Source organism: Mus caroli, unplaced genomic scaffold (assembly GCF_978045245.1).
Source record: "Mus caroli unplaced genomic scaffold, Mus_caroli_1 scaffold_16, whole genome shotgun sequence".
NCBI classification, from domain to species: Eukaryota; Metazoa; Chordata; class Mammalia; order Rodentia; family Muridae; genus Mus; species Mus caroli.
The window spans coordinates 40,219,704-40,247,445 of NW_028227271.1; the positions used below are offsets into that span (position 1 = coordinate 40,219,704).

General features: G+C 45.0%; 1 protein-coding gene and 1 pseudogene across 1 annotated transcript; one reads left to right on the top strand and one right to left on the bottom strand.

Annotated features, from left to right (window-relative positions):
- LOC147000765 (gasdermin-C3-like) lies at window positions 1-18,460 on the top strand. The gene is given in 12 exon segments (XM_085831540.1): window positions 1-208; window positions 796-973; window positions 9,900-10,062; window positions 12,510-12,615; window positions 15,056-15,154; window positions 15,267-15,296; window positions 15,529-15,555; window positions 16,373-16,518; window positions 17,010-17,139; window positions 17,565-17,638; window positions 18,181-18,417; window positions 18,419-18,460. Coding segments are annotated over 12 exon segments (1,440 nt in total).
- A 2,877-nt stretch (window positions 18,461-21,337) lies between these two features.
- On the bottom strand, window positions 21,338-27,742 carry LOC147000766 (gasdermin-D-like; annotated as a pseudogene).

The following is a 27,742-nucleotide window of genomic DNA, read 5'->3' on the forward strand; positions in this document are numbered from 1 at the left end:
ATGTCCTACAGTTTTGACCAGGCTAGCAAGGATGTGGTTAAAAAGCTTCAAGGCAGAGATCTGAGGCCTGTGGAATGCCTGTCAGATGCAACCAAATTTCGTCTATTTCACATACTTCAGGAGACTCCTCGATCAGGTTGGGAAACTGAAGATATTCCAGTTGGATTTACCCTTCTGGATCTCTTGGAGCCCAATTTTCCTGTTCCAGGTATTGTCTGTCAAGGGGCAGAGAAATGTGAAAATCAGTATTTTCAATGGTGCGGCTTCCCAGGGTCCTTGAGGTGCTCAGACAGGTTGCTAGTGAACCATTCTGCCTAAAGGCAAAGGACAAGGAAGGCCCTTTGGGAATCTACTCATCCATGCATTTGGCCTTATAATACTTCCAAGAGCCTCTTTAAATAGAGCTATGATACCCATCTTCCTAAAACTTGTTCAAAGTTACATAGTTCAAACTGGTAAGTCTGGCTATGATCCAGACTGAGGTCAGTCTATCTTCAAGTCCCAGGTGTTTTTCTATTTGAACAACATACCCTGGACTGGATTCTCTGCTCAGAATGGTGTTCCCCAGGGACTGCTAGACACTGCACTAATGATGCTTTTCTTTCTTAGGATGAAGACCATGCTTGCATGGGTTCCAGAGTTTGCCCTCTGTGATAATTTACATTTCAGATATTATTAACTAGCTTCTTGATAAGATTTAAATAAGGAGAGGAACTAGCCTTATTTTTCCCATTCTCCAGAATAGCTGTTCCACAGTGAACTCTGAGCTGAACTTGTGTGCCTTTTCTTCTTCAGAGCCTGAAGTGTCTGCTCCCATGCCCTTCATACATGTCCAATCAATGCAACTGGAGGCTAACTTGGATGTCCAACGCATTGTAGGAGGAGGTGTAGGGTATGATGGGTACGGTGGATACTACATTGAGGTTCAGAGAACAAGCATCCCAAATCCAAAACTGGAAAGTCTTCAAAACAGGCAAGACCACTGGGGGTAAAAGGATGGCTCAGCCAAGTTTCAGGCTGTGTTCTCATAGGCAGTCAGGCAGCAAGCAGGTTCTGTTGCTGGGGTGGATGACAATTTAGTTTATCTACTTTAAAAAATCATTGAGCTGGGAGTGGTGGCACATGTCGTTAATCCCAGTACTTGAGAGGAAGAGGCAGGTGGATTTCTGAGTTCGAGGCCAGCCTGGTCTACAAAGTAAGTTCCAGGACAGCCAGGGCTATACAGAGAAACCCTGTCTTGAAAAACCAAAAAAAAAAAAAAAAAAAATCTCTGAAATAATGACATATCGTCCACTAATAATACTCATTAAGGTAGAATTACTCATTACTGTTCTAGTAATGTGATGGGAACAGAAAGACAAGAGAGACAGACAAAGGTTCTGATATACTAGAACTTTCTGTTCATTGTATGGAGAATGAGCATGCAATGAGAAACAAATCAGTAGAATTGAAGGTTAGAATATTGATTAAAATATGCTAAAGACTGTAACAATCACTTTAAGCAATCAATGTCCCAATGCTTAGGAATTTAGATTGACTTCTCGTCACATCTCCTGATAGATAATTTAGAGGGAGAAATGCATGTTTCATGTGCAGCATTTTGGTGTGATATATGCATATAAGTCAGTAACATATCATCACTGCTTCTGGTAACCATTGTTTAAAAAGTTTTATTATGCCAACCATTGGGCTGACCATAGGGTCTCCAATGAAGGACCTAGAGAAAGGACCTAAGGAGCTGAAGGGGTTTGCAGTCTCATAGGAGGAACAACAATATGAACTAGCCAGTTCCCCCAGAGCTCCTTGAGAATAAACCATCAACTAAAGAACATGCATGGTGGGACTCATGGCTCCAGCTGCATATGTAGCAGAGGATGGCCTAGTTGTACATCAATGGGAGGAGAGGCCCTTTGTCCTATGAAGGCTCAATGCCCCAGTGTAGGGTAATGCCAGGGCCAGGAAGTGGGAGTGGGTGGTTTGGTGACCAGGGGAGGGGATAGGGTATAGGAAAAAAGTTTTTTTCAGAGGGAAAACCAGGAAAGGGGACAAAGAAATGTAAATAAAGAAAATATCCAATAAAAATAAAGGAAAAAAAAAGAAACTGGAAAAAAGTTTTATTAAATTTATTATTTACTCTGTGTGTGTTTGTATGTATCTGTGTGTGTACATGCCATGGCTCACATGTGGAAGTCAGAGGACAACTTGGAGGAGTCAGATCTCTCCTTCTGCTGTGTGTGTCTGAGAATCAGACTCAGGTCCTCAGGGTCTGCAGCAACCACCCGTACCTGCTCAGCCATTTTGCCAGCTCAGTAACTGCTATTTTTATGACAAGAACATTTATAGCCTACAGTCTTAGCAGATTTCAAGCATGTGTACCATGTTATCAACTTCAACCATGTGTTTTTCTGGGAATATAAATTCATGTCCTCACACTCCCATGGCCAGCACTTTATTGACTGAGGAAAGTCCCCAGCCTGAAACTGACTCAATCTCTTTAGTTTTTAAAGGCTGGCTCACGCTCTTCCGGTCAGAAAAGCACCTGAGCAGCTGGGGCGCAGGGTCTGCTGACACTCGCCAACTGCCCACAACACCCGCCACAGGATCTTAAGACTTCTGGTGAGGGGAGCACAGCTTCTGCTCCAATCCAATTGCGCGGGACCTGAGACTGCATTAGTTAGGGAAGCAGAAACCGGCCTGAGTAGGACCACAGGCCTCATCCGGCTGGATCAGCGCCGGGGTAGCGGGAGCGCAGGGTTGCCTGACACCCGCCAGCTACCCACGACCCCCGCCGCAGGATTTTGGGACTGCTGGTGAGTGGAACACAGCTTCTGCTCCAATCCAATTGCGCGGGACCTGAGACTGCATTAGTTAGGGAAGCAGAAACCGGCCTGAGTAGGGCCACAGGCCTCACCCGGCCGGATCAGCGCCAGGGTAGCGGGAGCGCAGGGTTGCCTGACACCCGCCAGCTACCCACGACCCTTCGCCGCAGGATTTTGGGACTGCTGGTGAGTGGAACACAGCTTCTGCTCCAGTCCAATCACGCGGGACCTGAGACTGCTCTGGTTGGGGAGAGAGAAATCCGGCCCACACAGGGCCACAACCCTCTTCCGGTCAGAAAAGCACCTGAGCAGCTGGGGCGCAGGGTCTGCTGACACTCGCCAACTGCCCACAACACCCGCCACAGGATCTTAAGACTTCTGGTGAGGGGAGCACAGCTTCTGCTCCAATCCAATTGCGCGGGACCTGAGACTGCATTAGTTAGGGAAGCAGAAACCGGCCTGAGTAGGACCACAGGCCTCATCCGGCTGGATCAGCGCCGGGGTAGCGGGAGCGCAGGGTTGCCTGACACCCGCCAGCTACCCACGACCCCCGCCGCAGGATTTTGGGACTGCTGGTGAGTGGAACACAGCTTCTGCTCCAATCCAATTGCGCGGGACCTGAGACTGCATTAGTTAGGGAAGCAGAAACCGGCCTGAGTAGGGCCACAGGCCTCACCCGGCCGGATCAGCGCCAGGGTAGCGGGAGTGCAGGGTTGCCTGACACCCGCCAGCTACCCACGACCCCCGCCGCAGGATTTTGGGACTGCTGGTGAGTGGAACACAGCTTCTGCTCCAGTCCAATCACGCGGGACCTGAGACTGCTCTGGTTGGGGAGAGAGAAATCCGGCCCACACAGGGCCACAACCCTCTTCCGGTCAGAAAAGCACCTGAGCAGCTGGGGCGCAGGGTCTGCTGACACTCGCCAACTGCCCACAACACCCGCCACAGGATCTTAAGACTTCTGGTGAGGGGAGCACAGCTTCTGCTCCAATCCAATTGCGCGGGACCTGAGACTGCATTAGTTAGGGAAGCAGAAACCAGCCTGAGTAGGGCCACAGGCCTCACCCGGCCGGATCAGCGCCAGGGTAGCGGGAGCGCAGGGTTGCCTGACACCCGCCAGCTACCCACGACCCCCGCCGCAGGATTTTGGGACTGCTGGTGAGTGGAACACAGCTTCTGCTCCAATCTTTAAATAGTGACAACGATAACAACTAACCCCAGAGATTACCAGATGGCGAAAGGTAAACGTAATAATCTTACTAACAGAAACCAAGACCACTCACCATCATCAGAACCCAGCACCCCCACTTCACCCAGTCCAGGGCACCCCAACACACCGGAAAAGCTAGACACGGATTTAAAAGCATATCTCCTGATGATGATAGAGGACTTCAAGAAGGACGTTAATAACACACTTAAAGAAATGCAGGAGAACACTGCTAAAAAGGAAGAAGACAATAAAGAGGAAGCACAAAAATCCCTTAAAGAATTGCAGGAGAACACTGCTAAAGAGTTACAAATCCTTAAAGAAAAACAGGATAACATAATCAAACAGGTAGAAGTCCTTAATGAAAAACAGGAAAACACATCCAAACAGATGATGGAAATGAACAAAACCATACTAGACCTAAAAAGGGAAGTAGACACAATAAAGAAAACCCAAAATGAGGCAACACTGGAGATAGAAACCCTAGGAAAGAAATCTGGAACCATAGATGCAAGCATCAGCAACAGAATACAAGAGATGGAAGAGAGAATCTCAGGTGCAGAAGATTCCATAGAGAACATCGGCACAACAATCAAGGAAAATGGAAAATGCAAAAAGATCCTAACTCAAAACATCCAAGAAATACAGGACATAATGAGAAGACCAAACCTACGGATAATAGGAGTGGATGAGAATGAAGATTTTCAACTCAAAGGACCAGCAAACATCTTCAACAAAATTATAGAAGAAAACTTCCCAAATCTAAAGAAAGAGATGCCCATGAACATACAAGAAGCCTACAGAACTCCAAATAGACTGGATCAGAAAAGAAATACCTCCCGACACATAATAATCAGAGCAACAAATGCTCTAAATAAAGATAGACTACTAAAAGCAGTAAGAGAAAAAGGCCAAGTAACATATAAAGGCAAGCCTATCAGAATTACACCAGATTTTTCACCAGAGACTATGAAAGCCAGAAGATCCTGGACAGATGTTATACAGACACTAAAAGAACACAAATTCCAGCCCAGGCTACTATACCCAGCCAAACTCTCAATTAACATAGATGGAGAAACCAAAGTATTCCACGACAAAACCAAATTCACACATTATCTCTCTACGAATCCAGCCCTTCAAAGGATAATAACAGAAAAAAACCAATACAAGGACAGGAACCACGCCCTAGAAACAACAAGAAGGTAATCCCTCAACAAACCTAAAAGAAGACAGCCACAAGAACAAAATGCCAACTTTAACATCAAAAATAACAGGAAACACCAATTTCTTTTCCTTAATATCTCTTAATATCAATGGACTCAACTCCCCGATAAAAAGACATAGACTAACAAACTGGCTACACAAACAAGACCCAACATTTTGCTGCTTACAGGAAACTCATCTCAGAGAAAAGGATAGACACTACCTCAGAATGAAAGGCTGGAAAACAATTCTCCAAGCAAATGGCGTGAAGAAACAAGCTGGAGTAGCCATTCTAATATCTGATAAGATTGACTTCCAACCCAAAGTCATTAAAAAAGACAGGGAGGGACACTTCATACTCATCAAAGGTAAAATCCTCCAAGAGGAACTATCAATCCTGAATATCTATGCTCCAAATACAAAGGCAGCCACATTCATTAAAGAAACTTTAGTAAATCTCAAAGCACACATTGCACCTCATACAATAATAGTGGGAGACTTCAACACACCACTTTCACCAATGGACAGATCATGGAAACAGAAACTAAACAGGGACACAGTGAAACTAAGAGAAATTATGAATCAAATGGATCTGGCAGATATCTACAGAACATTCTATCCTAAAACAAAAGGATATACCTTCTTCTCAGCACCTCATGGTACCTTCTCCAAAATTGACCACATAATTGGTCACAAAACAGGCCTCAACAGATATAAAAATATTGAAATTGTCCCATGCATCCTATCAGATCACCATGGACTAAGGCTGATCTTCAATAACAAAATAAATAATAGAAAGCCAACCTTCACGTGGAAACTGAACAACACTCTTCTCAATGATACCTTGGTCAAGGAAGGAATAAAGAAAGAAATTAAGGACTTGTTAGAGTTCAATGAAAATGAAGCCACAACATACCCAAACTTATGGGACGCAATGAAAGCATTTTTAAGAGGAAAACTCATAGCTCTGAGTGCCTCCAAAAGGAAACTAGAGAGAGCACACATTAGCAGCTTGACAACACACCTAAAAGCACTAGAACAAAAGGAAGCAAATTCACCCAAGAGGAGTAGACGGCAGGAAATAATCAAACTCAGGGGTGAAATCAACCAAGTAGAAACAAGAAAAACTATTCAAAGAATCAACCAATCAAGGAGCTGGTTCTTTGAGAAAATCAACAAGATAGATAAACCCTTAGCCAGACTCACTAGAGGGCACAGGGAAAGCATCCTAATTAACAAAATCAGAAATGAAAAAGGAGACATAACAACAGATCCTGAAGACATCCAAAACACCATCAGATCCTTCTACCAAAGGCTATACTCAACAAAACTGGAGAACCTGGATGAAATGGAGAAGTTCCTAGACAGATACCAGGTACCAAAGTTGAATCAAGATCAGGTTAATGATCTAAACAGCCCTATATCCCCCAAAGAAATAGAAGCAGTCATTAATAGTCTCCCAACTAAAAAAAGCCCAGGACCAGATGGGTTTAGTGCAGAGTTCTATCAGACCTTCAAAGAAGATCTAATCCCAGTTCTTCACAAACTATTCCACAAAATAGAAACAGAAGGTACTCTACCCAACTCATTCTATGAAGCCACAATTACTCTGATACCTAAACCACAAAAAGACCCAACAAAGATAGAAAACTTCAGACCAATATCCCTTATGAATATTGATGCAAAAATCCTCAATAAAGTTCTTGCTAACCGAATCCAAGAACACATCAAAACAATCATCCATCCTGACCAAGTAGGTTTCATCCCAGGGATGCAGGGATGGTTCAATATACGGAAATCCATCAACGTAATCCAGTATATAAACAAACTCAAAGATAAAAACCACATGGTCATCTCCTTAGATGCGGAAAAAGCATTTGACAAGATCCAACACCCATTCATGATAAAAGTCTTGGAAAGATCAGGAATTCAAGGCCCATACCTAAACATGATAAAAGCAATCTACAGCAAACCAGTAGCCAACATCAAAGTAAATGGTGAGAAGCTTGAAGCAATCCCTCTAAAATCAGGGACTAGACAAGGCTGTCCACTTTCTCCATACCTATTCAACATTGTACTTGAAGTCCTAGCCAGAGCAATTCGACAACAAAAGGAGATCAAAGGGATACAAATTGGAAAAGATGAAGTCAAAATATCACTTTTTGCAGATGATATGATAGTATATATAAGTGACCCTAAAAATTCCACCAGAGAACTCCTAAGCCTGATAAACAGCTTCGGTGAAGTAGCTGGATATAAAATTAACTCAAACAAATCAATGGCCTTTCTCTACACAAAGAATAAACAGGCTGAGAAAGAAATTAGGGAAACAACACCCTTCTCAATAGTCACAAATAATATAAAATATCTTGGCGTGACTCTAACTAAGGAAGTGAAAGATCTGTATAATAAAAACTTCAAGTCTCTGAAGAAAGAAATTATAGAAGATCTCAGAAGATGGAAAGATCTCCCATGCTCATGGATTGGCAGGATCAACATTGTAAAAATGGCTATCTTGCCAAAAGCAATCTACAGATTCAATGCAATCCCCATCAAAATTCCAAATCAATTCTTCAACGAATTAGAAAGTGCAATCTGCAAATTCATCTGGAATAACAAAAAACCTAGGATAGCAAAAACTCTTCTCAAGGATAAAAGAACCTCTGGTGGAATCACCATGCCGGACCTAAAGCTCTACTACAGAGCAATTGTGATAAAAACTGCATGGTACTGGTATAGTGACAGACAAATAGACCAATGGAATAGAATTGAAGACCCAGAAATGAACCCACACACCTATGGTCACTTGATCTTCGACAAGGGAGCTAAAAACATCCAGTGGAAGAAAGACAGCATTTTCAACAAATGGTGCTGGCACAACTGGTTGTTAACATGTAGAAGAATGCGAATCGATCCATTCCTATCTCCTTGTACTAAGGTCAAGTCTAAGTGGATCAAGGAACTTCACATAAAACCAGAGACACTGAAACTTATAGAGGAGAAAGTGGGGAAAAGCCTTGAAGATATGGGCACAGGGGAAAAATTCCTGAATAGAACAGTAATGGCTTGTGCTGTAAGATCGAGAATTGACAAGTGGGACCTCATGAAACTACAAAGCTTCTGCAAGGCTAAAGACACCATCAATAAGACAAAAAAACCACCAACAGATTGGGAAAGGATCTTCACCTATCCTAAATCAGATAAGGGACTAATATCCAATATATATAAAGAACTCAAGAAGGTGGACTCCAGAAAGTCAAATAACCCCATTAAAAAATGGGGCTCAGAACTGAACAAAGAATTCTCACCTGAGGAATACCGAATGGCAGAGAAGCACCTGAAAAAATGTTCAACATCCTTAATCATCAGGGAAATGCAAATCAAAACAACCCTGAGATTCCAGCTCACACCAGTCAGAATGGCTAAGATCAAAAATTCAGGTGACAGCAGATGCTGGCGAGGATGTGGAGAAAGAGGAACACTCCTCCATTGTTGGTGGGATTGCAAGCTTGTACAACCACTCTGGAAATCAGTCTGGCGGTTCCTCAGAAAATTGGACATAGTACTACCGGAGGATCCAGCAATACCTCTCCTGGGCATATATCCAGAAGATGTCCCAACCGGTAAAAAGGACACATGCTCCACTATGTTCATAGCAGCCCTATTTATAATAGCCAGAAGCTGGAAAGAACCCAGATGTCCCTCAACAGAGGAATGGATACAGAAATTATGGTACATTTACACAATGGAGTACTACTCAGCTATTAAAAAGAATGAATTTATGAAATTCCTAGCCAAATGGATGGACCTGGAGGGCATCATCTTGAGTGAAGTAACACAATCACAAAAGAACTCACACAATATGTATTCATTGATAAGTGGATATTAGCCCAAAACTTAGGATACCCAAGATATAAGATACAATTTGCTAAACGCATGAAACTCAAGAAGAATGAAGACCAAAGTGTGGACACTGTGCACCTTCTTAGAATTGGGAACAAAACACCCAGGGAAGGAGCTACAGAGACAAAGTTCGTAGCTGTGATGAAAGGATGGTCCATTTAGAGACTGCTGTATCCAGGGATCCGTCCCATAATCAGCTTCTAAACGCTGACACCATTGCATACACTAGCAAGATCTTGCTGAAAGGACCCAAATATAGCTGTCTCTTGTGAGACGATGCCGGGGCCTAGCAAACACAGGAGTGGATGTTCACAGTCAGCTATTGGATGTATCACAGGGCTCCCAATGGAGAAGCTAGAGAAAGTACCCAAGGAGCTAAAGGGATCTGCAACCCTATTGTTGGAACAACATGATGTACTAACCGGAACCCTGGAGCTCTTGTCTCTAGCTGCATATGTATCGAAAGATGGCCTAGTCGGCCATCAATGGAAAGAGAGGCCCATTGGACTTGCAAACTTTATATGCCCCAATATAGGGGAATGCCAGGGCCAAAAGAATGGGAATGGGTGGGTAGGGAAGTGGGGGGCGCTATGGGGGACTTTTGGGATAGTATTGGAAATGTAATTGAGGAAATTATGTAATAAAAATATTAAATAAAAAAAAAAAAAAAAAGGCTGGCTCACAATTTTCTGTTTGTTCATGATTTGTTCTCTGTTTCTATGAAATTAGTCATTTGGATCTTTTCTGATTCTCCTTTACATCTTCAGGAAACTGTTGGATCAGTTGCCCACATTTATGAAGACTTGTCGGATGGAAAGGAAGAATCTGTATGTGGTGACAGAGGCCTATGAAGTGATCAAGGATACTATGCTGACAGGCTTAAGCAGTGTCAATCTTTCATTTAAAGGGTTCATCAAACAGCTTGTCAAGGTACAACAAGATGGGGAGAAGGAAGCTAGTCTAGCTAGTGTACTCTTGCTTCTTAGGGGATTCTGGGGATCACTTTCAAGGGGTGACAAGGATGGGGTCATTATTTTCCACTGCTCATTTGTAGTCTATGCTTAATGTTAGTCCTGGTCTTGCATTATATTCTCATGCCCTTGTTTATAATGCTTTAATACATAGGATCAGTAAATATTGATAAATTCTATACTAGATGTTATTATTTGGTACCATGTTTTGTTTTGAGTAAACAGTAAATACTGTAGAAACTGAAATATAAGGATTCTGCATTATTTACACACACCAGTTTCATTGCTAGAAAAACACAGGAACATCTTTACTAAACTGTGTCTGTTAATCTATGTTCTATGATCATCTGATAACACATATTTTTTGAGATGTGGTCTTATATAGCCTAGATTGCCTTCAACTGACTATGGAGCTAAGATTGGCTTTGAACTCCTAGTCCTCCTGCTTCCACTTTCCAAATGCTGGGATTGCAGATATATCTCACATGCCTTGCTGTGGTAATAAATGTTTGAAGGGGCAAGATTTAAATACCTTGATTTACATGATCTATGACAAAGTCCCATATAAAGGCAAGCTTGTCAAAATAATAGCCGTTTTCTCTATGGTGACTGTAAAACCAAGAAGAGCACAAATGAATATACTTCAAGCCCTAAAAGAAAACAAATGCCAGCCTGGACTATTATACCCAGCAGAACTGTCAGTCATAATCAAAGGGGAAAGTAAACCTTTCTATGGTAAAGCTTGTGAAAGAACTTATGACCACCAGGCTAGCCATACCAAGGAGTCTACAAAGAATAATTCTTCATGAAGAAAGGGGTAAAAATGTATAAGCAGTGATAGCAAAAACTAACATTAAGTCAGTGATTAAACAAAAGATCACAAACACCATAAAAGTAAACAAAATGACAGAAATCAGTACACTTTGAACATTAGTGATTTAAACTCCCTAATCAAAAGACACACATTAGCAGTCTAAATTAAAAAAAAAAAAAAGACCAATTTTCTCTCTCCAAGGAACATATCTCAACCACCAAAATTAGAAACCTTTCTTAGGGTATAAGTCAGTCAAAGATATTCAAAGCAAAAGAGAAGTAGACAGACATGAGTTGCCATAGTAAAACCTAATGAAATAGACTTTAATCCAAAAATAATCAAAAGAACGAATGTCAGCTCACATAGATCAAGAGAACAGGCCAACACAAAGACATTATAATCCTAAATATATGTGGTGGGTTGAATATGCTAGTCCCAGGGAGTGGTACTATTAGGAAGCATGACCTTGTTGTAGTAGGTGTCGCCTTGTTTTGAGGAAGTGGGTCACTATGTGGGTAGGCTTTGAGACTCTCCTCCTAGCTGCCTGGAAGATAAGTCTTCTCTTGGCTGCCTTTGGTGAAGATATAGTACTTTAGGCTCCTTCAACTCCATGTCTGCCTGGTTGCTGCCATCTGTCCTGCTATTATGTTAGTGGACTAAACCTTTGAGTCTGTAAGCCAGCACTAACTAAATATTTGCCTTTATAAGAGTTGCCTTGTGTATGGTGTCTCTTCACAGCAATGGGAACCCTAACCAAGACATCATATTTTAACCAAGGATGTGTACACTCAGCTTCATAAAACAAACATTTGTATATGTAAAGGAATATAGATGGTTGTCTTAATGAATGGAGAGTGACAATGTGGCAATAACACAATGGAATTTTATTCACCTGCAAAGATGTGTGAAACTATGAAACTATCAGGAAAATGTGTGTACTGGAAATATTAATCCTGAATGAGGCAACCCAGACTCAGAAAGACAGATGCTTCATGTCCTGTCTCAGACTCTGTGAGGCTGCTGAGTTCAGTAGATGGTACCTCTAGGGTCCCAAGGAGATGATGAGTATAACAAGACAGAAGATACAGAAGACATCACATGGACTGATAGAGACAAGCTCTGGAATGAGGAGAAGCAGCCTCCCCCAACAGCTAGCTGAGAATACAGGCCTATGTAGAAACCCAGATGTGAATATGGGTAAATCAGAGTGAAACCTCAACATTGGAGGAGGCAATAAATCATATTAGTTTGGAAAACTCAAGACATTGCAATAGAGCTGTGGCTATAGCTCAGTGGTAAATACTAGGCTGGTACCCATGGTGCTCTGAATTCAATGTCTAGGCCTCTCTAGGCACACCTCCCACATTTCAATGTAGGCAAATATTGTCATACAAGGGAGAGGAACAGTAACTGGACATGGGGCTCAGGAGGGGAGGTGAAGGAAGGGACTGCTAGTATTTTCTCTTGAGCTTTCTACATTTATTTGACTTTTAAATTACATGCATACATTTTTTTTTGATTTAGAGTAAACATTTTTAATGGTTTTATGAGTCAAAGAACTACAAGTCCCTAGGAATGTTTTGTCTCCCCAGGGTCGAGCCAAGGCAGGAAGGGTGGAAATGTATTCAATACCTATCTCAAAGGGTTCGGTGTTGGCCTATAAGAAGCAGCAACTTGTCATTGAGAATAACACTTGTGGTGAGCAGCAGTGGGGGCCTGGTGGGGATGGGGTGTCCAAAGATGTGGACCTCTTCTGACTACAGTCCAGGAGCACTCCTCACTGTCCCAGGCACATGCCCTACCTTCAGTCACCTCTAAGCATGGCCATCCTCATATACTTCTAGCTGTAGTTGCAGAGGTAGCTTCCTGCATAGGAAGGGATCTGACTTGGAGTGTTCAAATGGAGGTATTTTTAGCTGGGTGAAGTCCAGGCTAATCCCAGTCATCTCTGGGCATTCATCTCTAGACATTCAAGGTCTTGCTCTTCTCAGAAGCCCAATAGGGAGCTGCCAAGTTCACCAGGTGACCCATAACTCCACATTAAAGCTCCTTAAAATAACAGAAGTACGACAGAACCGAAGCTGTAGACTGAATACCTTAATGTAGTACAGAATTTTCTCCAAGAGATGTACCACTGCCCAATATACACACCACACACAACATACACACCTCACTCTCACCCATACCCATACATTCAGACTTTGCCATGGGGCATAAGTGTTTGTCTTAATCATGGATGGACATGTTTGTGAGCGAGTGCCAGAACATGAGTAGGTCTTAGAGCCCCAAGTTATTCCTCAGTGTGGCAGGCAGCTCCTCAGAGAGGAGGGAACACACACACACACACACACACACACACACACACACAAACTCATCCCCATCCCACTCCTGCAGTATCTACCTTGTAGCTTAATCCTCTGGTTATCAGCAACAGTCAAGGAAGTTGGGCTCTCTAATTTAGTAAGCACAGTTAGTGGCTGATAGCTTCTAGAGAATTTGTCCATATCCTTATAGCACCTATGACTGAATCATAGGATGGGAAATGGGAACAGGGTTGGAGATGCCTATTAAATGCCTTACTGTTGCAGATCATGGTAAGTGAAAAATGCTTTCTTTTACAGAGGGGAAAGAAAATGAACACTTTACTCAAAATATTAATAACAAAACAAAATAAACTGTGATTAGATCAGATGTTATACCCAGAAACGCAAGGCCATGCTTGTGGAGGCTGAATGTAGGGTGGGTTGGGGGAGGGAATTAGGGTGTGGGTAGGTGTATGGGTGCGAATTGGGGTTGGGGTGGAGTGTTTCCTGGAGGATAAAGTCTAAAGTTTGATGTGTGCATGGAAGAGAGGAAGTGAGAACACTCAGGAGAACTGCCTAGGTATGTGAGAGGAGGCAATAATGGGAGGGGGCTCTGGGATCTGACGGTGCAGAGCCCAGTTCTTGTCAGGTCAGGCAAAGTGTTGGTGAACCTAAGCTATGAAGACAGATTTGAGCTGGATGTATTACAGGTCACTTCCTCTACCTCCTTTCTTCATGTCAGCTTGGGAGAGAAAAGACACTGTGGTTTCCCCTTCCACAGGAGAAGGCCAGTTTTCTCAGAAGCTTCTGGGCAGCGATATGGCAACTATTAAGTCCTTTTTGGACTGTTATGAGGACTAACTTTGTGCTTGCCAGTCAACACATTGTCCCTGGTTGTTCCCTTCCATGTCTGATTGTATAAACAAAATGCCGTGCGCGCCCCCTAGCGCGCAGAATGTGACTTGTAGACACTTTGAAGGTTTTTTTTTTTTTTTTTTTTTTTTTGGTCTTAACTTCGTTTAGTTCACACTTTAAATGTTGTCATCTTTGTTTCCTCCACAGGCTCATTTCATGGGTCAAATGCTTGAATTTTGCTGTTAGGCACGTTTAGACCTCAGCACAGCTCCATGAACGTAAATGCAAAACAACTCAAGATCACCAGATTGAGCATAGATAAAAGAGGCCAGCTAGTAACTGAAGGCTAACAAGAGACCTGTATGACAGGGCAGGAGGAAAACAGTCTGCTTCACCTCATGGAATATTTATTTGCTTGTTTTTATTTTGTGTGTCCTGTTTTGCCTGCATGTAAGCGTCCCAAGCACATGCAGTGTCCAAAAGGCCAGAAGAGGGCGCTGCCGTGTGGGCTCTAGAACTGAATTCTGTTTTTTTTGCAAGAGCTGCAAGACTCTCTCCAGCTCTCATGGAGTAATTCTTGAATGTCAGAGGGTGTGATGGTCACCTAAAGTGCTCATTTAAGATGCCAGTTTCAGGCAAGTGAGATGCATTAGCTGGGGAAGGTGCTTGCTACCAGGCCTCATGACTTGAGCTCTGTTTCCATGCCCCTCATGTTGGAAGGAAATAACTGACTTCTGTTGTCCCCTCGCCTCCGTATGTGTCCAAGGCACACACGCATGTGCACATAATAAGTAAACAAACATAATAAAATGCAGGTTTCAGGGCACCTTTGAAAGGATCTGATTCACAGGACACACAGGCTGGTGCTCAGGTTGACAGTGGTCCCTGGTGTTTGGCTTGGGAGTCCCTAAGTGAGGTGTGGGAAGTACTCTAATAGGTGTAACCTCACCTCACCTCACTTGAGTTTCTTTTCCGTCCAGTCATTCTCCCTTCTGCTACTAAGAAGAAGACCTTTCCTGGCACACCTAAGTATGCTTCTGCTTCCGAACCCACTGAAATTTATAGAACAGAATTGCAAGGTGAAAAGCAAGGATGGATAGAGGGGGAAGGGATAGGAAAATGGGGGAGGACATAAGAGATATAAGGACAAACACTAATTTTTGGGTGGGCCAATATATTATCTCTTTCTAGACTTGTGGATAAAGGACATCGATCCAATTGGTGAGTGTGTCTGGTGGGGTTGGGGTTGGAGATCTGGGTGATGCTACTGGGCTCAGCCCTAGCCCTGGCTCTGATTCCTGGAGTATTGGAAAGTTCATGGAAGGCCAATGTGGTGAAGGCATAGACTGGGTGTGGGGCAGGAGGTAAGATAAGGTAGGAGAGACTCTCCAATGTGTTTCTCAAGAACAAAGTGAGGATAAAGAAAGGTAACAACTTGCATTTTTCTTTCTAGGAAGAATACAGGAGCCCGCCCATCTAGGTGAGTGTGTGTGTGTGTGTTTTGGTGTGTGTGTGTTTGTGTGTGTGTGTTTAAAAGAGGAAATCTGGGCTTCTACTGGGAAACTATATCGGATCTCAAATGATAAATTCCCATGGAATTCAGAAATCAGAGGTCTACTTCCACATTCTTTTCAGTTAGTTCAACTCACGCATGCACATTGTGTGCACTGATGTTCACTGAGGACAAATGGGAAGCAGACGTTGCTCCAGCGTGGGGAATGGGAAAGAGTCAGAGAGATGTGCTTTGGTGCTTCCACGGTGGTACCCTCCCACTGTCCCGGCTCACCCAGAGGACATGTGGCAGAGCCAGAACGCCCTCAAATGCAGTGCTTGGCTAATTCTTTATAGATTTCAGAGATACTGGCCGATAAGTGTGCCTATTATGTGCCAGGTGCCTGAGAATCACCAACACATTGACCCCTCACCACATCCCCATTTATCACACACGGAAGCTGATCCACGAACACCGAGGATCACTGTCACCAGAGCCCAACAGTACATTTCATTCCTGACATATCCCAGAAATGAATACTTGCTCCTTTCTCTCCCAACACTTGCAATAACCAGTGTTCAGATTTCCATCTCTACCCCCAGTGCTGTGTCCACTACTTTCAGAGTGCTAATGCGTCCTTGTTTCTAGCTTCATGATAGTTGCTTCGCCCCCCCGCCCCGAGGTTGGGAAGCTTAAGCAGGCTGTCAATGGAGACATTTTTAGCTGCTGGAAATGGTATCATCCCAGGGATATCTAATTGAAGAATGTCTCTCACTATCTGATTGGTGTTGCTCTCTGCGAGCAGATTTCAGGTGCCTACAATATGAAGTTTCTGAACAAACACGGCTACTGGCTGAACTCTCAAACGATGTTCAAGAAGTTGTGTTGTCCAATTTCCTGTCCATGCTCTATGAAGGTGACAGGAACGTTCTATATGGCCTGATGAACATGGTGAGAGTTCCATAGCTGCCTAGAGATGATCAAACCTGTAACGGTCAGTTTGGGAGACAGGGATGCTAAGACATGAGGGAGGAGCGATGTATATGATGCTGAGGACACTGAGAAAGATGTCAAAGGTGGGGAATTTCAGCTCCATGCACAATGTAGAGGGCTAGAGAGTGTGGCCTACTAGCTCTGTTCCCCATGGAGAGGTACTTAACTCCTCTGGAAATAGCCACACTACAGGAGAATAATTTTGAGCCAGATATGGGAAGCTGAAGTTACTTGAAGGAAGGTTGAAAGTTCGGGGTCTTCCTGGGCTACTTAGTGAGTTCAAAGCTGGTTTGGGCAACAGCCTGAGACCCTGTCACATGAATGAAGAAAAAGAAGGGTAAAAGGAGCCAGGGTGTAGCTTGGTGATAAAGAACTCGTTCAGCATGTAGAAAGCCATCCAGTCCCAGCACTGGAAATGATGTTATTAACAGAACCCCTGTCTCCTGTAGCTGGAGTTGAATCAGTTGGGGCATATGGATGGCCCAGGTGGCAAAATCCTGGATGAGCTGCAAAAGGATTCTAGCACCCCATGGGTTGACCTAAAGGACCTCATTCTTTATTTCCTTCAAGCCCTGATGGGTAAGAATGATTTCAGGGGGAGTTTGGGGAGAGTCCTCATGTTGGTCCTCATAGGGCTGTGTCAGAGGCCACCTCCCCAAAGCCTTTGGATTATGATCACCATTCTCACATCATCCTTCTCTCTAATGCCAGCAAGGCTCTGAATGATAACAGTGCATGGACCACAGATGGAGTCTGAGGTCTAGAAAGTGAGCAGTCATCAATCCCTTAACACATCTTTGGAGGAAGCTGATTCCTGCCTCAGCCCTTATAATTTTCAGCTCTGGGTCATGTCACTTATGAGCCTGGAGCCCATCTCAAGGGCTGGAGACCTTTCTTGAGCAGTGCATTTGACCTTCAAGTCTAATGGGGAGATATTCCTGTGTCTCAGAGTTTTCCTCTCATTGAGTTCATGGTAAGAAGAAAATACATTTTCCTTCCCCCAGTGCTGAGCAATAGCCAACTCAATCTGATGGCCCGGTCTGTAGAGATGCAGCTCCTCTCCCACCAAGTAGAGCTGGTAAGAAACTGCCAGGGGCTGGCCGTCCAGGGAGGGGTAAGAGGAAAGGAGGAACAGAAAGAACATTCTAGAAGATATCAATGAGGTTTCTACAAGGGGAGTCGGGAACCCTCTGGGGAGCAGGCAGGTTGGGTTCCACCATATCAGGAGCATCTCTGCAGTTATGGAAGACTTGGAAGTGAGGCTTACTTGGTCTAAGTTAGCCATCTAGGAAGGCATCTTTATAGGAAGAAAGAGGATACAAATCAGTCCCACCGTTTGTTTACGGTTACCATTTGCAAATCACCTTTTCTCTGCCTTATACGTTTCTCTCTAAATACAAAAGTGTGTATAGCCATATGCATACATGTGTGCATACACTGGCAGATGATACTCTTGTGCACTGTAGGCTCTATTATTGCCATGTTGTAGGTAAGGAGCCAATGCTTAGGGCTTCAGGTCTTGCTCATTAGGTCTTTATCCTGTGTTTTTCCCGGGTGTTGGGACAGATCTTACCCTGGGGTCAGAGCCTGGTTTGCCCAATCTGATCATTTTTGTTCTAGGTAAAGAGCATCCTACAGCCAAACTTCAAGTATCCCTGGAACATTCCCTTCACACTCCAGCCTCAGCTTCTTGCCCCACTCCAGGGTGAGGGCTTGGCCATTACTTATGAATTGCTGGAGGAGTGTGGTCTGAAGATGGAGCTGAATAATCCCAGGTCAACTTGGGATTTGGAAGCCAAGATGCCCCTGTCTGCTCTCTATGGAAGCCTGTCATTTTTACAGCAACTTTCTGAAGCCTAACTCTTCCTCCAGGCCCAGCCTCAGTCCTGGATACATTTGAGATATTGCACCATGGCATACACAAGACTCGTTATTCGAGTGCATGTTTTAGGCTGGTGGGAATAAAGATGCTAGAGCTCCTTTTTTTTTTTTTAAGTACTATTGATTCACAATTGTACAAATAATATACTTGGATCAGATTCTACCTTCCCCCATTGTTTCTTTTAATCCATCTCTTCCAAGTCCCTTTTTCCTCAACAACTTCTCATTCAACATTTGTCTGTTTATTTGATGCTATGCTACTTTTAATTAGGGTTGTTTGCATAAGTGTGGGATTACTCATTTGAGCAAGGGTAGCCTTCAAGGGTGGGTGGAAGGTTCTTCTCCATTCATGTGGAATGTTGGTTGGCTCTGGTTTGCTTGGTCTTGTGCAGATACCCATTGCTACTTTGAGTTTATAGGTTTAACAGCTATTCCATATCCTTACCACATCTAGGAAAGAGGATGACGTTATCTTTCAAAACTAGTCAAATGGTATGCTAAATAAAGATTTAGAAGTTTTCCTCCTATATAAAAAGATATATATTTTACTTTTACTTAATTGTGTGCATTTTGAGTTGTTCTGGGTGAAAGGTACTGGTGTCAGTAACTTTGAAATGCATCAGCAATAAATTGGGATGTTTTAGGTAAGTAGTCAATAGTATGATTACTTAATACTCTTTTAGGCACCCTTATGTATTTTATCCCCCTCCCTCCTTCTGTGTTTACTTCCCTTTCCCTTTTAATTAGAGCTCCGTCTTTTCCCCATTCCCCCCTTGGATCACTGGCATCCTTCCAATTCCCTCTGTGTTATTCTCCTACTGCTACCCCCCCCCCCCCAGTCCCATACCCCGTGGCCCCTTTTATTCCCCTGGTTTCTGTACTTGCTCCAGGACAGACATGTACTCTCATATGAAGACTTGGCACGGGGAGGCTCAAGTGAGAGAGAACATGCAGTGTTTGTTTGTCTGGGTCTGAGTTATCTCATTCAATGATTTTGTTTTCTAGTTCTATCCATTTGCCTTCAAATTTTCTGAGTTTATTTTTCTTTACAGTTGAATAGCATTTCATACTGTGTATATACCACATATCATTATCCATTCATCAGTTGAAGGACATTTAGGATGTTTCTCTTTCTTTTCTTCTGGATTTTTGAATCGATTATTTAGGAATCTCATAGCATGCACCCCCAGTGGTGCATACCTCCCAGCCTTCCCATGTCCACCCCTTCCTCCGTAACCTGTTCCTCAAAGAAAAAGAAAGAAAAGAGCCAAGCCATCCTGTGTTGTCTATATATTCACTGGAACATGTTCAAATTCTTAGTGGTCAGACCGCCCCACCCTCCCACCCCCAAAAGTCTTTCTCTGCTTGGGTCCACAGCAAAAACCTTCAACTGATAGAACCCTATGGCTACCAGCGAGGTGCAGGGCTAGATATTCCACACCTAAGCCACTGCTTGCCTCAGTGTGCTGTGGGCCAGTTGAGGTGGGGCCAGACCTTCTGAGTGGGGGCTGTGCGTGATATATGTATCACCATCACGGTGAGGGCCCAGAGGCATGAGGCCAACTCTCCTGTGCCCTGAATAGTATTGGCTAGCAAGGGGTGGAGCCAACTCTCCAGCAGGGTCAGGGCCAGCTCCAGGGGACACATACACACACAGCTCTGCAGTGAGGGGCAGTAGGGCTGGCTCGGGAGTGTCCATGGATATTAACATGACTTCAGGTGGCAGAACATCTGTATCCACTTTAGTGGCAACAAGGACTACAAATACCAACATAGCCCTTGGCTGTGGTATCAGGACCACCAAATCACTCACAGCTCTGAGCAGCTTCAGGGGCCATGAGCTTCCACATGGCCTCCTCAGGGAGCTACGTTTACCATTCACATCAGGATGGCACCTGAGGGAGTAAAGTCCCTGGATATCACCAGCAGCACAGATGTCATGGATCTCAGGCTTCAGAGTCCTGGGCCAGCAGCACAGGCCACAGTCACCGACACAGTCTCTTCAAGGTGTTTTTTTTTTTTTTTGAGAAGGTCCAATTTAGCAAGTGAACCTTTCTTCATCTCACCTGGCTCCATTCTCAGGGGTAAATGCCACCTGGCTCCTGCCATCATTTTATATATGCATTCCTTTTTGTTTTGTATGAGTGTCACTTGGCAGACGTGTTCCCCTCGCTTTTCTTGTTTTTCTTCCGTATTAAAAGTCTGGTGTTCTTTTAGACGAAATACATTCAGATCCAGCACACTCTCTCGTGTCTGTGTCTGTTTGTCAATTCTGGCCGACTCCATGCACATGTGCAGGAATCCTGATTCCCACGGACTGAGGGGGGCCAACTGAGCCCTGTCCATGACAGAATGGTGCCTGAACAGGGATCCCCCAGACAGGTAAGACTTTATCTCTTTTTCTTCTTTACTTCTCTCTCTCTTTTTTTTTTTTTTTTTTTTTGGTTTTTCGAGACAGGGTTTCTCTGTATAGCCCTGGCTGTCCTGGAACTCACTTTGTAGACCAGGCTGGCCTCGAACTCAGAAATCCGCCTGCCTCTGCCTCCCGAGTGCTGGGATTAAAGGCGTGCGCCACCACGCCCGGCTTTCTTCTGTACTTCTCAGGCACAAAGGCTGTCCTAGCTTTCTCTCCCAGGGCTGCTAGACTCCTCTGTTTCTGGGATCCCTGGTTCTGAGGCTCCAGCTCTCATCCTCTAGGCTGGAGAGACAAGCATCACTTCTGTATTCAGAGAGGGAACCAGGGCTTAGGACAGTTAGGAGTCTCCAATGGGGCATTTCTCTTGGCAGTTCTGGCTCACTCTACCTTTTCAGGTGGAGGCCTCCACAATGGCCTAGGGACACCACATAGCATTTGGAGACCACAGAACTATATCAGGGCAGTCACCAACCTTGGTTGTCACTCACCCACCCCTGCGTTCCTGCAGAGCTTTCTTTCAGGGAAGTAAAGGACAGCTTCACGTGACCAAGCAGGGACAGGACAAACAAACCCAAAGAGGAAGCAGGACACTTGGTCAGAGAGCCTGCATCTGCACTGCTGGCCTGTTGGACTGGGACTCTGCAGTGTTACCCTACAGGGCATCCTAAAGCAGCCCACAACCTGCAACAGGGAGTGCTACATGGGCTTGGCCAGGGCAATGGGTAACAATGGTTGGCTCCAGAACTCAGGCTTTACCCTCCCATGGGGACAAGGAAGGGTTGTGTCCCCTGTTCCAGGAACCCCAGGAGAGCTCAAGAACTGCTGGGCCCGATGCAATTATGCATAAGAGTCTTTTTATCATTATGAGCCAGACTCAGATTGCATACCTTCCCACCGTGCAGGACAGGGGTGCAACCCTGAGCCTAAAAGGCTTGGCACTTATAGAAAGCATAGTTTGAGATTCTTTGGAATTTAGGGTGAAGGGGAAGGTGACAAGGCAAGTCATTTTTCAAACAGGATGCCTGTTTGTTCCTGCAGCAGGGTGAATCACATGGCTGGGAGGGGACTCTTCTGACCTAAGGAGTATCGTGATGGTGCTTCTCAGGAACTAGTGTGTGTTTTATGGCTGGCTATCACTGTCTGCGACCTCTCATTACTGCCCTTTCATGATCTGAATGTGGGGCCTGAATCTTGGACACGAATCTTCCCAAGGATGTTTGGATTTTGGGTTTCTCTTCCAAGGACAGGTGCCAAGTGCACCTGGCAAGTGCTTAGCCATTTCTCAGTGACAATGAGGTGAGGGATGTGGGCATTTGTCTACTCAAGCTGGCTCCATTTGCCCCTTTTTCCCACTCCAAGGCCCAGCAGAGAGATCCAGTGGCCAGAGTGAGTGCTGGGAGCTGGAGCCATCCAGGCAGTTTCCAGATGTGTCTCTGGTTTGGGACATGGATAGGGGCAGCAAGGTCCACTGTGTCTCTCTGCTCATTGTCTGACTACAGATATGCAGAAAGTCTTTGTTCTAATGGGATAACAAGAGTCCTTTGGTAGAATTCATCCCTACTGCAGGGCAGGCAGGGGCAAGCTGGGTTTCAGCCTCCCCAGCATGACTCCAACAGCATTCTATAAAAATCAAGTCTTTTTGGGTGTCCTGAGCTGCATACTGCTCAGCCAGTGGGACAGGGGAGGTAGGACATTCTTTCTGCTCCTCACTCCTTGCTGGTATCTGTCTGCTGGTAGGGGGTGGGTAGGGTAGGGAGCAGGGATAAATAGGCTTACCCCAGCCGTCTTCTTCCACCACCAACTGCAGAACCCTGTAGGCAAGTAAGCTGCCCTGTGGAATGCTCACCATTTTCTCTGTGTCCACATGACTCTGCCCCTGTACCTGTAAGGGAGGCAGGGAGAAAAGGATAGCAGCTATCTATCCAGCCTCCAGAAGCTTCAGCTTTGGAGGCAGACATGAAAACTACCAGGTTCTTGATGACAAGATTCCTGGAGGGCTGGATTGATAGGTAGGTGAAGGTGAGGTCAGACAGACCCCTATGTGCAGCAGGGACACAAACTATGCTTGTGTAAATTGTTTCTAGGAATCCTAAGGCACTTAGAACTCAAACAATGGACCTGGTTTGGTCAAGTTCTAAGAAATCACACAATGGAGACACACACACAGAAGTGGATGCAGAATTGGATGGATCACAGGGCTCCCAATGGAGAAGCTAGAGAAAGTACTCAAGGAGCTAAAGGGATCTGCAACCCTATAGTTGGAACAACATGATGAACTAACCAGTACCCCAGAGCTCTTGTCTCTAGCTGCATATGTATCGAAAGATGGCCTAGTCGGCCATCACTGGAAAGAGAGGCCCATTGGACTTGCAAACTTTATATGCCCCAATACAGGGGAATGCCAGGGCCAAAAGAATGGGAATGGATGGGTAGGGAAGTGGGGGGGGGGTATGGGGGACTTTTGGGATAGCATTGGAAATGTAATTGAGGAAAATACGTAATAAAATAAATAAATAAATAAATAAATAAATAAATAAAAAAGAAATCACAAAATGGAGACACTAGTGAGCTCCATCCTATTAAATATGTTACACTCCTTTTTGGATACTCACTTGGAAAATGCTCAGGTGCAGGCACTGGTGTATGGCTGGTTTATCTATACTCCACACAGCCACGAAGCCCCTTTCACCCATTTTCCACTTGGCAACTAGGGCTTAAAGCAGTAAAGGCATGGAGGAAGTTGCCCTGAAAGGCAGACTTTTATGATGTTTGTCCATTGTCACAGCCTTCTGCCTTTTCTCTCAGGCAAGAACTATGTAAAGCACCGTAATAAAACTACATTTTCATCGGGCAACATGGTTATCCTGGATACAGGTCACCCCTGCAGCAAGATGTGGCCACAAAGCCAAGTTCTGGCTGACAGGACACACGAAGAATTTCTTCCCCATTCTGTTGTGTGGTGTGTGATGTATATGATAACTGGATACCATAACCATGTGACACATGAGGTGAGAGCCACACATTGGATGACAGAATGGAAAAAAAGAAAGAACAGATCATTTAAAACTGTGTGTAGTACTACTGGGGCTTTTTGGCTCCTGTCTAGATTTTTGTGAAAGGGCAAAATGCTTTTCTTCTTTTTGGTGATTACTATTTTTGAATTTCCCCTCACTTGCCAGCAAAGAATTGGAGGTCTTGGAATTCCTGGGATTCTGAGTTGTGGCACTAAGTGCTGTGTCCTGGGGAAACCCTACTTTTGGCAACCTGGGAAGGCTGATCACCTTATTCTAGAACCCAGTCTTAGGACATTCAGTATCTCCACGGATTACAATGTTGTAAGAAGGAACCAAAAGGAAGCCATTTTGAATAAAACTTCTATTTTGGATAGGAATCAAATAAAGTTTAAGTTCCCAAGACCTTCCTGGGTAACTGACATCTGCTTGGCAGGAAGAGACGTGTACCTGGATAAGTAGCATCCTGGTTAACAAGCTGAGGCATGAAAGGTAGGCAAGTTACCACACCACAGTGAAATAAACCAACCAATAACAACAGGATAAATGTACCACAAATAAATGTTTCCTCTAACCCTGATCCTGATTGTTGGAAAATGTAACTGTAACTTGGCACAGATATTTGTGATTTTGAAGCCTAAAAGCTCTATAACATTATGACTTCTGGTTGCAGTTTAGTTTACGAGTCTGTTCTTTGCCCCTGATCCATCACTATTGGCCTGATTACAATAAACCTTTCTTTTCTGCGTAGGCCTAGTGTTTGAGTTGTGTTGGATCTACCTTGGACCCCTTAACAATATCAGCAATAAATGTTTACTTCCTAGATATGGTCCTTGTCCCAACTGCCTGCCCCATTGCATGCGCTGGGTCTTAAGACCATCGCTCTCCTTGGGGAACATGTGCTTAGAAGGCATGTGATGAGCGTCAGCACTTGCAGGCTATGCTGCTGTCCTATGGCTTGACCAAATGTGTACTGAAAACACATATCAGACTTGAACTTGAACCCCACCTCTCACTGGCTGTGGTTCTCAGCAAAGAGCTTCTTTGTGTCCTGGTTTCCTCAGATTGGAAAACAGACTTAACAGACACAGCTCCTGGAATCATCGGAGGAATGGATGAGGTCTGTTGAGTGCTTACAGGCAGTACTCCATCATGGGAGGGAGGCTTTCTCTGAAAGTGGTACCTACCTGTAGGCACATGCATTCCTGGGCATGCTTAGGGGATCAGCAACCTGGGCCTGCAGCTAACAGGTGGGAGGCAGAGCATCCCAGAACCTAGAATGTTCATGTGATGTCAGCCTTCCCTTGTGAGGGGTGAAGTAAATGACCTAAAAATGGGTGCTTATAACCACCTGTGCAAATCTTCCTACTGTGAAGGTCACATGCAAGAATCATCCAGAAAAACTCAAACAAAACCAGTGATTGTGTGCGATATCAGACCTATGATATAGGCATAGGGGCTTACACTGTGGTGCATATGTAACACCAGGTACCTGGGAGGTAGACATAGGAGGTCATTTGGGTCCCGATTGGGCAATATATTAAGACCCTGATTCTAAACAGAGGGAAGGAGGGGACCCTGGTGTGTGAACAGGAGAAACCTCAGTAAAACCTGTACAGGCAGAGCTGAGACCATGTCATCTTCCAAGGCCTGGGTTCCCCTTCAGGGTAGGGAGACTTCTAGATAGAGCATCTTCATGAAGTTGATGGTATCCATTATTCCAATCTCACTGCCCACCATTGGCCCACTCTGGCACACTGCACACCTGACCATGGCCCAGCTGTAGGAGGGACAGCTGCCCAGCTCCTAGCATGTGGCTGTGGCTCTGAAGCATGGCATCTTGCAGGGTCTCCACAGCCTCCGTTACCACGTATAGACTCTCCCTCTCCTTCCGGCTTTGTAGCTCCTGGAGGAAGGAGGGCCTAGGTGACCTCAGTTTCCTGGAAGGCACAGAAAGCAGAGAAGATCTGAGCTGGGAGGGGCATCTGCACAGCTGGGGAGTCCCTCCTGACTTGGTGCTCTCTGCACTGATCTCAGTAGCTAAGGAGAAACAATGTGCTGGTCTGTGTGGGGGTGATAGGTCTGCTGTGAAAAGTGAGTGGCAGTCAACTGTAAAGGGGGAAACTCAGGGAAGCCAGGAACAGTCCTCTTCAAGGTTTCAGATATCCAAACATAGGCCCACATGAGATTTAAACATTTGGGAGATAATATTAAAATGGATGAAAGGGTCCCAAATTGCTAACCTGGGAAACCTGGCAGCAACAGAGTATCCACCAGCTTCTGGTAGGTGTCTCCAGTTTGCTGTAGTTGCCACCACTCCCTGTTGCCACACACTTCTATAGTTTAATTTCCCTTCCTGGCCTTGGATGCTTCTGGCTTGAAGCCTCTGAGTCTGCATGTGGGCCCAAGGGTCACTCCCGTGGGTCTACTATCTCATGTGCCTCCTGGGACGGTGGGCTGGTGGCATCCTTGGCTTTCTCCTCATACCTGGAGTAACTGTGGCCATTGTCCCCTATCTTGGAGTCCAGCTGCCCACAAACCTTCCTGGGCTCTCACCTCTTCTCTAGCAGCATCTACCAGGTGCAAGGAGGGAACCAGAGTTTCCGCACAGCCAAGGCAGAGAGGCAGGTGGTCTTGCTACTTCTGATTGCCTGGCCCTGCAGTCCAGTGCACAAGCACAGAGCCCCTGTCAATCCTCCTGGCTCCTTCTCCCAGGTGTAGATGGGTCTGTTGTGGTTCATCTCTGCAGAGAGAGAAGGGAAATCTACAGGTGCCTGGCAAGGTAAGGAGACAGGTTGCAGGGTGGCTCATGGTGCAGCTTTGGCCTCAGCCAGGTCTCAAAATGGCTGTCACCACCTATACATTATGTATCTCATGCAGAAGTCACTGACAGCTCAAAGCCTCAAATCTTCATCTACATGCAGGGAAGAAAGAGCATCAAGGCTTCCTCTGAGGGGGGATTTGAGGATCAAAAGCAGATTTAACAACGTGAGTGTGTGTGTGTGTGTGTGTGTGATGAAAGTAGAAAGAGGAAGAAATCTAAAGGGGGAAAGGAAGAACAGGGGTAAAGGCATCTTCGTGACATGAAAGCAGAAGGAGCACTGTCTGGGAGGAAGGAGACAAGAAAGAGGAGTGGGAGTACTGCGGGGAAGGTACAGAAACATCAACAAATTAATAGATGTGTGTGAAATGGCAGGAAGGGCCACTCTGCCGACTACAGTTTGATCCTTGGAACAAACATGGTGGAAGGAGAGAACTGACTCCTGAAAGATGTCCTCTGACTGCACATCAGTACTGCGGGCACACATATGCCCAACACACAACACCCACAAAGAGTAATAAATGTAAACCAACCAAACAAAAAATCTATTAAAAAGAAAAGGCCATAATGAAATCCACTGTTTTTTATTCTTAACTTAGACAATTAATAAAAACCAAATAATGATTTGCTTATATTACAAGGAGGAACACAGGGGGAAAAAGAGCGTCTCTCTGGTACATCCAGCCACGTGACAAGGCTATGGGGCCCCTGCTCTTGCTAGCCTCACCCAGAGGTTTCTGTTACCAGGGCAGCGCGCTGTTCAGTGTCTCTGCACAGTCATCTGCCTCCCTTGGGAGTCCCACTTCACTCCCCAGCAGCTTCTTGGGAGATACCTGGGTCAGGACAGCCAGGCTCCAGCACATCCAGGAGGGAGAAGTCTGTGGGGTTGAGGGGTGTGTCCCAAGGCCAGAGGTAGCTCTTGTGCTTCTTCCTCACCAGGCAGAAGGGGCGCAGGCACTGTGAGCTGCGGAGGCTGTCCACAGGCACCAGCTCACCCTTCCTGCCCAGCTCTCTCACCAGGCTCTTGGTGCTCCTCAAGAATAAGGACGACAT